Source organism: Rhinatrema bivittatum, chromosome 9, assembly GCF_901001135.1.
Source record: "Rhinatrema bivittatum chromosome 9, aRhiBiv1.1, whole genome shotgun sequence".
Lineage (NCBI taxonomy): Eukaryota > Metazoa > Chordata > Amphibia > Gymnophiona > Rhinatrematidae > Rhinatrema > Rhinatrema bivittatum.
The window spans coordinates 123,785,388-123,797,718 of record NC_042623.1 but is presented as its reverse complement, the minus strand read 5'-3'; the positions used below and the strand labels follow the sequence as shown (position 1 = coordinate 123,797,718).

At 51.1% G+C, this 12,331-nt stretch overlaps 1 protein-coding gene across 1 annotated transcript in view; it reads right to left on the bottom strand.

The window, feature by feature from the left end:
* Positions 1-887: 887 nt before the first annotated feature.
* Positions 888-12,331, bottom strand: part of LOC115099096 (alpha-1,4-N-acetylglucosaminyltransferase-like) — a 243,371-nt gene continuing 231,927 nt past the window's right edge. Inside the window, exon 2 of the mRNA XM_029616421.1 lies at positions 888-2,190. Coding sequence (XP_029472281.1) covers positions 1,606-2,190 — 585 coding nt within the window. The 3' untranslated portion in view covers positions 888-1,605. The remainder of the gene's footprint in view (positions 2,191-12,331) is intronic.

The window sequence follows — 12,331 nt, the reverse complement described above, 5'->3', positions numbered from 1 at the left end:
AAAGTACCTAGGCATAAGAGGAGTGGTCATTCTATCAATATCCCTTACACATATTGTGGGACATTTTAAATTTGTCCGCATTTGGACAAAACTTTCAGGTACTTTTATACTGAGAACTTTGTATCAATTTTCAAAGAGAAAGTTGGCATATACTTTTGCTTTGAGAATTGACACTGGTAAAGTACCTGCAGATATTTGTACCTATTTTTTTATATGGGTACAATTTTGCTGGAAAAGTCCAGGCATAGAGTTGAAAATATAATCTCTGCATATGCATTTCCTCTCCTAACCTAAACATGCCTCCTGGAATGCCTCCTCTCAATCGGGTCGATACAGTACAGTGCTCTCCGACGGAGCGCACTGTTAACCCTCGATTGGACGCGCGTTTTCGACATGCTAGCATTACCCCTTATTCAGTAAGGGGTCAAAAACGCGCGTCCAACTCCCCTGAACCTAATAGCGCCCGCAACATGCAAATGCATGTTGCGGGCGCTATTAGGTATTCCCGCGTGATTCAGAAAGGAAAATGTGCAGCCAAGCCGCACATTTTACTTTCAGAAATTAGCGCCCTCCCAAAGGTAGGCGCTAATTTCTTTGGGCACCGGGGAAGTGCACAGAAAAAAAAAATTTGAAGTCGGCCCGTGGCTCGCGGGTCGAAAACCGCATGCTCAATTTTGCCGATGTCCAGTTTCCGAACCCATGGCTGTCAGCGGGCTCGAGAACCGACGCCGGCAAAATTGAGCGTCGGCTGTCAAACCCGCTGACAGCCGCCGCTCCGGTCCAAAAAGAGGCGCTAGGGACGCGCTAGTGTCCCTAGTGCCTCTTTTTACCTATTTTTACCGCCAGGCCTAATTTGCATACTGAATCGCGCGCACAGGAGAGTGGCCTGTGCGTGCGTCGGGAGAGTGGGCATTCGCCCACTCTCCCGCGGACTTTACTGTATCGGCCCGAATGTGGCTAGAAGTCTGTGCATTGTAGAACACACAGACTTTCAGCCACATTGGGGGAGGGCAATTGTCAGACAGGTAATTTACGCAATTAGCTTTGAAAGGCGTATGTGGAGAATCTGTGTACTTATATAGCATGCTGAGGGCAGGGTGTTGAAGGATATAAAAAAGAAAAATAAACACATATGCAATTATAACAGTGGGGGAAAAACAATGGAGAGAAGCTAGAAAAGTCTGAAGAATAAGAAATGTTTGTTGGTAAAATTCAAAACACAATCATTTAGAATACACTGAATGTGAGAAAAGAGGATATTACAGTAAAATAAAGGTGATGTGAAAATTATGTCAAGAAATTTAAAAGAGCGTAACAGTTCACATACAAATAATAGTAGCTTGCTTTATGGTGATAGTTGATTAAGTTGGATACTGCACAAAGAAATATATTAGCCTTGGAGGCTTTCATGAGTTTTATAAAAGGCCTGTCCAAATTGGGTAAATAACTCTGAGGAGCTGAACAAGAGAATTGAATTGAAATTTTCCATGGGACATCTATAGAGTTGGTCTGAATATTGTTACACAGTGTTCATTGGCAATTTCTGATTTTGAGGAGAATATTGAGTAACAAGCGATTTACTTTAATAATGCTATCATCTTATGTTTACTTCCTTGGTGTAGCTTTCACAATGAATTCATAAGTAAGTGGACAGTATTTGATAAAGAGATTTTCAGCCACTGTATTGCTTTCTGCAGTAACCTTCTTCATATCCTTATTCATGAAATTCCACAAATGCAAGGCATATGAATTATTAAAGGTGCCAAGGGGGTCCCAGACCTCAAAATACCGTCTCCATGCAGAATAGGGAATTGGATAGAATCGTTGTGGGTGCAAAATGGAAATATTCCCACATGTGGTATCTTCTACATGCTTGAAAATTGGCAGCTCACATCTCCTTGCTAAAATTCGGGTAAGCAGTCGAGGGCCTTGTTGTCCCCATATGGCTCCATTGTAGTTCTTCACAAAGTCCTCCATGCATTCCCATAGATACTGATAGTGCCTTTGGAAACCAAAGATCCCATTGCTACAATCTCGTGATCCCTCAGCTGCCAGGAAATCTACTTCTTGGATAGGCCTCATGGATATGATATCTGTGTCCATGTAAATCCCACCATGCTTCCAAATCATTGCTAACCTGAAGCCATCGGCACTGATATGTGTCCAGTAGATTTCCTTGACTGGATTTACCTGTAAAATGAAGAGGAAAGTAGTAATTAAAACAACTGCTCATCGCTACAATTTCTACTACTTCCTCAGAGATTCCCTGTGCTTGTCCCATGCTTTTCTGAATTCAGATACTGTCCTGGTCTCCACTATTTCCACTTAGAGGCTGTTTCGTGCATACACCACCATCTCTGTAAAGAAATATTTCCTGAAGATTATAATAAAAGGCATTAGAACCTATGTATTATGCATACAAAAAAGATTAGTAAACATAGGAAAATTTGAATATATATTAAACAAAAATAAAACAATTTTAGAAACATTTTTAGAAAGGCAACAAACATGGAGCTTCACTAACAATTTTTAAAAATGAAGACGCCCTCCCATGTCATCATTTGCCCAAAAGTAATCCTTCTATTTTTCTTTTTTTGAAAAAGTGTACAAAGAAAACATGCCTAGTGTAGTGCAAAAACATATCCAAAGGAATGAATTCTCTTTAATAATTTTAAAACCAATGATACCCACAATGTTAGTCAAGAGAAGAGAATACTTAATTTCTCTAATGAAAATTTTAAACCCAAAACTGGAATTCTTCAAAAAGCAAGACTGCTGGTCTCCTGAGGAAGAATTATTTGAAACATCTATGTCAGGAAATGCTCCTCCCCAGCACTGTCTAAAATCTTATCTAGGTGACATGTGAGGTCCACCACCTTTGCACCAGGCAGGCATATTATAGGCAATCCTCATGCCCAGCAGCCACCCCGTAATCTACATTCCTAATAATCAAATCACCAGTTATGACTGTCAAGCTAACCCTTCCCTCCTGGGCAGTAGCCCCGGGAGATACATTCTTGGTGTAAGAAAACAATGCACCAACTGGAGAGCAGGTCCTTGCTACAGGATCACTTCCTGCTGCACCAGGTTGATGCTTTCCGACAAGGATACCTTCTTCCTCAAGGACCAATCCCTGAAGCACACTGCTAGTAACACTGCCCTCCTCAGAGAAAACTCAATTTACCACTTCTACTTGTCGCCTCCCACCCAGCCAGTTTCTAACCCAGTCTGTGTCTCTAGGTTCCATACCAAGGGTGTTCAATTTATTTATATGACTTCTATGTGGAACTGTGTCAAAAGCATTACTGAAATCCAAGTACATTGTGGGGTAGATTTTACAAAATTACGCACATGCGTACTTTTGTTCGCGCACCAGGCACAAACAAGAGTTCGCGTGATTTTATTTATGTATTTATTTATTTGAAAATTTTTGTATACCGACATTCGTTAGGAAAACATCACATCGGTTTCCATAGAACAATAAGTAGCCAACAGGGCTTTACAATGAAACTGATAATATAAACTGGGGAGGGGGGGGGGGGGGTAGGGGGGGGGCGGGAAGGAAGGGGGAGAGGGGTTAGAGGGTGCGGGAAACCAAAGTTATGCTGTACAAGTAGGTAAACACAAAAACATAGTTAAATATAATTATAGATAGCGTACATGAAATATATAGTTAAATACAAGTATAGATAATGTACATTAAAAACTAGGAGGGGAGAATTAAGAAAGGGATATTCGGTGAAGGGCCTAGGGGGTGGGGAGGGGTGAAGGAGAGAAGGTGCGTTAGGAATGGGGGGCTCATGCGTAGGATCGGGTGAACAACCAAGTCTTGAGGTTCTGTCTGAATTTCTTAGTGCAGGTTTTAAGGCGAAGGTGGGTGGGCATTAGAGATGTGAATCGTGTCCTCGATCGTCTTAATGATCGATTTCGGCTGGGAGGGGGAGGGAATTGTATCGTCGCCGTTTGGGTGTTTAGAGTATCGTGAAAATCGTGAAAATCGTTAAAATCGTGAACCGGCACACTAAAACCCCCTAAAACCCACCCCCGACCCTTTAAATTAAATCCCCCACCCTCCCGAACCGCCCCCCCCCCAAATGCCTTAAATTACCTGGGGGTCCAGCGGCGGTCCGTAGCTAAATCGGGGGAAGGGGGAGGGCAGGAAAACCGGCACACTACAACACCCTAAAACCCGCCCCTGACCCTTTAAATTAAATCCCCCACCCTCCCGAACCCCCCCCCCCAAATGCCTTAAATTACCTGGGGGTCCAGCGGCGGTCCGTAGCTAAATCGGGGGAAGGGGGAGGGCAGGAAAACCGGCACACTAAAACACCCTAAAACCCACCCCCGACCCTTTAAATTAATCCCCCACCCCCAAATGCCTTAAATTACCTGGGGGTCCAGCGGCGGTCCGGAATGGCCTCCTGCAATTGAATCGTGTTGTCTTCAGCCGGCGCCATTCTGCGCCGCCATTTTGCAAAATGGCGGCGCAAAATGGCGGCGGCCATAGACCAACACGATTCGACTGCAGGAGGTCGTTCCGGACCCCCGCTGGACTTTTGGCAAGTCTTGTGGGGGTCAGGAGGCCCCCCCAAGCTGGCCAAAAGTCCCTGGGGGTCCAGCGGGGGTCCGGGAGCGATTTCCTGCCGCGAATCATTTTCCGTACGGAAAATGGCGCCGGCAGGAGATCGACTGCAGGAGGTTGTTCAGCGGTCGGGGGAATTGGTATTGTATCGTGGCCCTAACGATTTTTGACGATTTAAAATATATCGGACGATATTTTAAATCGTCAAAAAACGATTCACATCCCTAGTGGGCATAGAATTCCATAGGGAGGGTCCAGCTAGGGATAGCGCACATTGTTTGGTGACTGTTAGATGGAAGAGTTTGGGAGAAGGTGTGTTAATGTTTGCTGTGTAGGGTGCTCTGGTGGGTCTGAAGAGGATCGGATGTATAAATAGTCTGAAAACCAGAGCATGTCTGGATTGTGGATGGCTTTGTGAATAAGTGTGAGGGTTTTAAATTGAATTCTGGCTGTGATGGGGAGCCAATTAAGTTGTTTGAGGATAGGTGTGATGTGTTCTTTTCTGCGGGTGCCTGTTAATATTCTTGCAGCAGCATTTTGAAGTAGCTGCAGGGGGGCAAGGCTGCTTTTCGGGAGACCTAGGAGTAGAGCATTTGCGTAGTCTATTTTAGATAAAATGAGGGCTTGTAGGGCAGTTCTGAAGTCATTGAGGTGCAGAATAGGTTTGAGTTTTTTGAGGGTGTGTAAATTGAAGTAAGTCTTTGATAGTGGAGGTGATAAATTTCTGTAGGTTGAATTGCGGGTCAAGTGTGACACCTAGGTCTCTTACAGATTGCGAGAGGACTGGAGGAGCAAGAGGGGAGTTGGCTGAGGGTGTGGGTACGTGGTTGATGGGTTGAGGTGAAATGATTATGAGTTCAGTCTTGTTAGGATTTAGGGCTAGATTGAGTTGGGTGAGTAGACAGTTGATGGATGAGAGGGCACTGTCCCATCTTTTAAGGGCGTTGGAGATGGAGTCGGTAATGGGGATGAGCACTTGCACATCGTCAGCGTAGACGAAATGCGGGAGGCCGAGATTTGAGAGTAGCTGGCAGAGGGGGAGGAGGGATATGTTGAAGAGTGTGGATGATAAGGAGGAACCCTGGGGTACGCCCCTTGTGATGTTGATTGGCTCGGATTCATGGTTTTCAATTTTTACCTTGTAGTGTCTGTCCCTTATATATGAATTAAACCAGCGAAGAGAGGTCCCAGAGATGCCAATGTCAGCTAGCCTGTCGAGTAAGATAGAGTAGTTAATAGTGTTGAAGGCTGCGGAGATGTCCAATAGGGCCAGAATGAATGTGTGACCTTTGTCAAAGCCTCTGATGACGAGGTCAGTGAGGGAGAGTAGTAAAGTTTTGGTACTGAAGCGCTTTCTGAAGCCGTGTTGTGATGGAAAGAGAATCTGGTGCTGGTCTAAGTAGTTTGACAGTTGAGTGTTAACTGTTTTTTCAAGGACTTTAGCGATGAAGGGGAGGTTGGAGATGGGTCGGTAGTTGGATAAATCGGTAGGGTCAAGTTTCGGTTTCTTAAGGATGGGTTTTACTATGGCTAATTTGAGCTAGGTGGGAACATCTCCAGTGGACATGGAGGTGTTGATAATATCAGCTAGCGGTTGGGAAATACTATCTGGGATTGTCAGCAGCATTTTGGAGGGGATCATGTCAGAGGGGTGAGTAGCGGGTCGCATTTTCTTAAGTATAGCAGATATTTCAGAGGGGGAGGTACTTTCGAATGCATCTCTTGCAGGGTAAATTTGTTGGGTGAAGGAGCAGAGGGAAAGCGGGAGGCAATGGTAGCGATCTTGTTGTGGAAATATTGAGCAAGCTGGTTGCATTTGGTGGTCGCATGTGGATGTCTTGGGCGCTGTTTTGGTGAGGTTAGAGATTATAGAAAAGAGAGCCCTCGGGTTGAATTGATAGTTGTGAATTTTGGTGGCATAGTGGTCACGTTTGGCTTTGAGAGTGTTGGCTCTGTAGCACTGCAGTAGAGATATGAATCGTGTCCTCGATCGTCTTAACGATCGATTTCGGCTGGGAGGGGGAGGGAATCGTATTGTTGCCGTTTGGGTGTGTAAACTATCGTGAAAAATCGCTAAAATCATGAGCCGGCACACTAAAACCCACTAAAACCCACCCCTGACCCTTTAAATTAAATCCCCCCCCCCCCCCCACCCCCCCCCCCAAATGCTTTAAATTACCTGGGGATCCAGCGGTGGTCCAGAACGGCGGCGGTCTGGAACGGCCCCCTCAATAGAATCGTGTTGTCTTCAGCCGGCGCCATTTTGCAAAATGGCCGCCGCAAAATGGCGGCGGCCATAGACCAAAACGATTCGACGCAGGAGGTCATTCCGGAACCCCGCTGGACTTTTGGCAAGTCTTGTGGGGGTCAGGAGGCCCCCCCAAGCTGGCCAAAAGTTCCTGGGAGTCCAGCGGGGTTCCGGGAGCGATTTCTTGCCGCGAATCGTTTCCGTACGGAAAATGGCGCCGGCAGGAGATTGACTGCAGGAGGTCATTCAGCGGGGGTTCCGGACCGCCGCTGAACGACCTCCTGCAGTCGATCTCCTGCCGGCGCCATTTTCCGTACGAAAACGATTCGCGGCAAGAAATCGCTCCCGGATCCCCGCTGGACTCCCAGGAACTTTTGGCCAGCTTGGGGGGGCCTCCTGACCCCCACAAGACTTGCCAAAAGTCCAGCGGGGGTCCGGAACGACCTCCTGCGTCGAATCGTTTTGGTCTATGGCCGCCGCCATTTTGCAAAATGGCACCGGCTGAAGACAACACGATTCTATTGAGGGGGCCGTTCCGGACCGCCGCCGTTCTGGACCACCGCTGGATCCCCAGGTAATTTAAAGCATTTGGGGGGGGGGTTCGGGAGGGTGGGGGATTTAATTTAAAGGGTCGGGGGTGGGTTTTAGGGGGTTTTAGTGTGCCGGTTTTCCTGCCCTCCCCCTTCCCCCGATTTACGATTTTTTAAAGATAAATCGGGGGAATTGGTATTGTATCGTGGCCCTAACGATTTTTGACGATTTAAAATATATCGGACGATATTTTAAATCGTCAAAAACGATTCACATCCCTACCATGCAGTAGAGTTTTGTATATGGCAAGTTGCTTAGTAGAAGAATCTTTGCGCCATATTTTTTTCTTGAGTTCTGAGATTGTGTTTTTGTAGTTTTAGTTCAGGGTGTACCAATGTTGTTGCGATCCCGGGACGGCCCCGGTATCGGCACTCACCCCGCCGCAGTCCCGTTTCTGTCTCCCGCGCCCCGGGGCTGCAGGGACCCCGGCCGCAGCGTCCCCAGCGCGTGGCCAGCTCTCCCGGGCCTGCAGGGCCCTAAGGCACCGCGCCTCGGCCTCTCACTCGCTGCCGGTGTTCCCCGCGGTTGGCTCCGCCCCCCTAGGCCCGCGCACGCGTCCCTGCCCTGCATTTAAAGGGCCCAGCGCGGGAAAGGCTCAAATCAGCCCTGGATGATGTCAGACGCTGCAGGGCTAGTTAAGGCCTGCTGTTGCGATCCCGGGGCGGCCCCGGGATCGGCACTCACCCCGGCACGGTTTCGCCGCGGGCTCCGATCCCCCGGGGTGCAGGGACCTCGGGCGCTGCGTCCCAGGCGCGCCCCGACCTCGCTTGGGCCTGCAGGGCCCTCCGGCACCGCGCTCCGGCCTCTGCAGCTCCGCCGGCGTTCCTCCGTCCCTGACTCCGCCCCCTAGACGCGTGCGCGCGGCAGGCCCCGGGTCTTAAAGGGGCCAGCGCGGGAAACCTGTGCCTGCCCTCCAGATGACGTCAGACGCTCAGGGTATTTAAACCCTGCACCAAGATGCTTCCCTGCCTTGCAACGAGGTTCCCAGGTATTTCCTGCTTCCAGTTGCTGCGTTCTCCTGTCCTCTTGATTCCCTGTACTTCTTGATCCCGGATTGGCTTACGACGTTCCCCGGCTCTCGTCTCTGGACTGGCTTACGAAGATTCTCTGGCTTCTGACCCCGGACCGGCTTGCGTTGACTCTCTGGCTTCTGACCCCGGACCGGCTTACGTTGACTCTTCGGCTCTTGACCTCGGACTGGCTTTCGGTGACCCATTGGTTCCTGACTCTGGACCGGCGAGCGACAACGCTTCGGTACTAGGACTTCAACAGCCTCGGCCCTTGCGGGCCCTCCTAAGTCCCAGCGGCCGGGTTCCTACGGGCTCCTCCTGGGGGACTCCGGCTTCCAGGGTGAATCTCCTAAGTCCCAGCGGCCGAACTCCTACGAGCTCCTCTCGGGGGAGGAACGGCTTCCAGGGCGAAGATCCTCCTACTACTGGACCAGCTCCGCCGTCTCCACCTTCCTCGCCAAAGCCCCTTGGTCACATAGGGCTTCCAGAGTTCCTCCTTCAACCAGTTCCGGGCCCGTCTTTGCCGCCTCCCGGTCGGGGCCACTGCTGCCACCATCTACAGCAAAACTTCTCCTTTGGTTCCAACCGGCCCAAGGGTCCACGAATCCTACAGATTGCAAGGCCATGGACCCGGCGGATCTTGCCGGCCTCAAGCTATTCCGGGCATAGCCCAGAAGCTTCAGCAGCAACAGTCTTGCCTCGATACCCTAATGTCCACGGTTCAACGCCTGGCGGACCGAGTTGAAGGGGCCTCCGCGGCTCGCCCCGCCTCATCCTCTTCACAAGTCCATGCGAGCTCGTCAGTCCCAGTACAGATGCCAGCCCCGCCCCGGTACTCAGGAGACCCGAAGGCGTGCCGAGGATTCCTCAACCACTGTTATATTCGCTTCGACCTCCTGCCGGCGCAGTTCACCACCGATAGGACCAAGACGACTTACATAATTTCCCTCCTGGACGGGAAACCTTTGGCTTGGGCTTCCTCTCTGTAGTAGCGCCAAGACCCCCGCTTGAATAACCTCGTACAGTTCGTCAAGGCCTTCCGGCGGATCTATGACGAACCATCCCGGGCTTCCACCGCCGCCTCTGAACTCCTCCAGCTGAAGCAAGGCAATCGCCCCCTCGAGGAATTTGCGATGGAGTTCCAGACCTTGGCCACCGAGCTGGCCTGGGGGGAGGATAGTTTGCATGGAATATCCTAGAAGCTCTTTCCCTCGGCTCCAGGATGAACTTGCGGATCGGGACCCTCCCAGATGACCTCCAGGAGCTGATTGAAATGGCCGGACGCGGTGGATCGGCGCATTCAGCGCCGTTTTAGAGAGAGAAGGGCCACCCGAGGACAGCCTGCCCGTCGAACCACGCCACCTCGGGTTCGAGCTTTGCCTCCCGCGGCGGCTGCTTCCCCGCTTGAAGAACCCATGCAGTTGGGCCGGGGTCCTCTCTCGGCCGAGGAACGGAGGCGCCGTCGCGCGCAGGGCCTGTGCCTCTACTGCGGTGGTAAGGGGCACTTCTTGGCTCGGTGTACCGAGCGGCCGGGAAACGGCCGGACCTAGAATCAACTGGGGAGCTGATTCTAGGCAGTACTTCTCCGGACTCCCCATGTACGGTCCCAGCGAGACTATGCCTTCCCGGTGGAGGGTTCGATACCCTGGCACTGATTGACTCCGGGTCCGGGGGGAATTTCATCCTCCGGGACCTGGTACAACAACTGCAGCTTACAGTAGTGCCGCAAGAGCCACCTCTGCGGGTATCCTCCATACAAGGGATTCCCCTCCCCGGGACCATCACCACTCGTACACAACTAGTCCAGCTTCAGGTCGGACTTCTTCATAAGGAAGAGATCTCCTTCCTCATCCTGGAGAGGTCTATTCATCCACTTGTTTTAGGTCTACCCTGGCTAAGGAAGCATTCGCCAGTAATTGACTGGTCTTCACTCCAGATCGCCTCGTGGGGGTCAGGCTGCGCCCATCATTGCCTTCCTACTCGCCCGCTACAGACTCTCCCACTTCTGGCTACTCTACTCCCTTCCGGTACCGGCGCAGTACCAGGCCTTCCAGGACGTCTTTTCTAAGGAGAAGGCCGAATTGCTCCCCGAGCATCGTCCTTTTGATTGTGCAATCGACTTGCTTCCTGATACCACGCCCCCTCGTGGGAGAGTATACCCTCTGTCCTTACCAGAGACCAAGGCTATGTCCGCCTACATTAAAGAGAACTTGGACCGAGGCTTCATAAGACCTTCTAACTCTCCGGCTGGGGCCGGATTCTTCTTTGTGGCCAAAAAGGATGGGTCTCTTCGGCCCTGTATCGATTACCGGGGCCTGAACCAGATTACCCGACGGGACCGCTACCCTTTGCCTCTGATTCCGGAGCTCCTGGATCGCCTACAAGGAGCCCGCGTTTTCACCAAGCTGGACCTTAGAGGGGCGTACAACCTCGTGCGAATCCGACCTGGCGATGAGTGGAAGACCGCCTTTAACACCAGAGATGGCCATTACGAATACCTCGTCATGCCATTCGGTCTCTGCAACGCTCCAGCGGTATTCCAGAACTTAATGAATGAGGTCCTCCGCGATCTTCTATACACCTCGGTCATCGTCTACCTCGACGACGTATTAATCTATTCCCGGAACCTTGAAGAACATCGACAACACGTACGCCAAGTTTTGCTTAAACTAAGAGAGAACCAACTATACGCTAAGCTGGAGAAATGCCAGTTTGAGGAGGAGTCGTTGCCCTTCCTGGGTTACATCGTCTCCTCCACTGGCTTCCGTATGGACCCCGATAAGGTCGCTGCCATCCGGAAATGGCCACAGCCTGTGGGAGTAAAGGCGCTCCAGCGGTTCCTAGGATTCGCTAACTTCTATCGCCACTTTATCCCACGTTACTCCTCGTTAGTGGCACCATTAACGGCGCTCACACGCAAGGGAGCGGATGCACGAGTTTGGCCGTCCACTGCCGTACAGGCCTTCCAGGAGCTGAAAGAGGCCTTCCTCCAGGACACCTGCCTTCGACACCCGGACCCCTTGCGCCCATTCATCGTAGAGGTGGATGCTTCCAACATAGCCGTGGGGGCCGTCCTGTCCCAGGTCTCTAAGGACGGCAAACTTCGGCCATGCTCCTACTTCTCCCGAAAGTTTTCCCCTGCTGAGAAGAACTACGGCATCGGGGACAAGGAGCTATTGGCCATTAAGCTGGCCTTTGAAGCTTGGCGCCAGTGGTTGGAGGGGGCCCAACACCCCATTGTGGTTTACACGGACCACAAGAATTTAGAATACTTGTCCCATGCGCAAAGGCTCAACCCCAGACAGGCACGCTGGTCCCTCTTCTTTAGCCGGTTCGACTTTACGCTTCGGTATCGACCGGCGACCAAGAATACCAGGGCAGATGCCTTGTCACGCACGACGGAGGTGGAGGAGGATTCCGAGACCCCGCAATACATTTTGGATCCAGCTAAGGTCCAACTGGCAGCCACTGAACTCGCTCCTGCGGGGAGGACGGTAGTTCCAGTCCGTGCTAGAAGGAGGGTCCTAGCATGGGCTCACGACTCCCTGACGGGAGGGCATCCCGGGATCGCTCGAACTCTTCAGTTACTGACAGAGTTCTACTGGTGGCCACGGGTCAAGGAGGACGTTCGTCTATACGTACAATCCTGTCCTACATGTGCGCAGCAGAAGCCCCCGCCTGGCCGTCCCTGGGGACTCCTCCAACCACTCCCTGTACCCTCGGAGCCCTGGACCCACATCTCCACGGACTTTATCGTGGAGTTGCCTCCGTCTCAAGGGAAGACTGTGGTTTGGGTTACCATTGACCGCTTCTCGAAGATGGCTCATTTTGTCCCGCTTGCCAAGCTGCCTACAGCTCCCGAGTTGGCTGACCTATTTATCCAGCATATCTTCCGGCTGC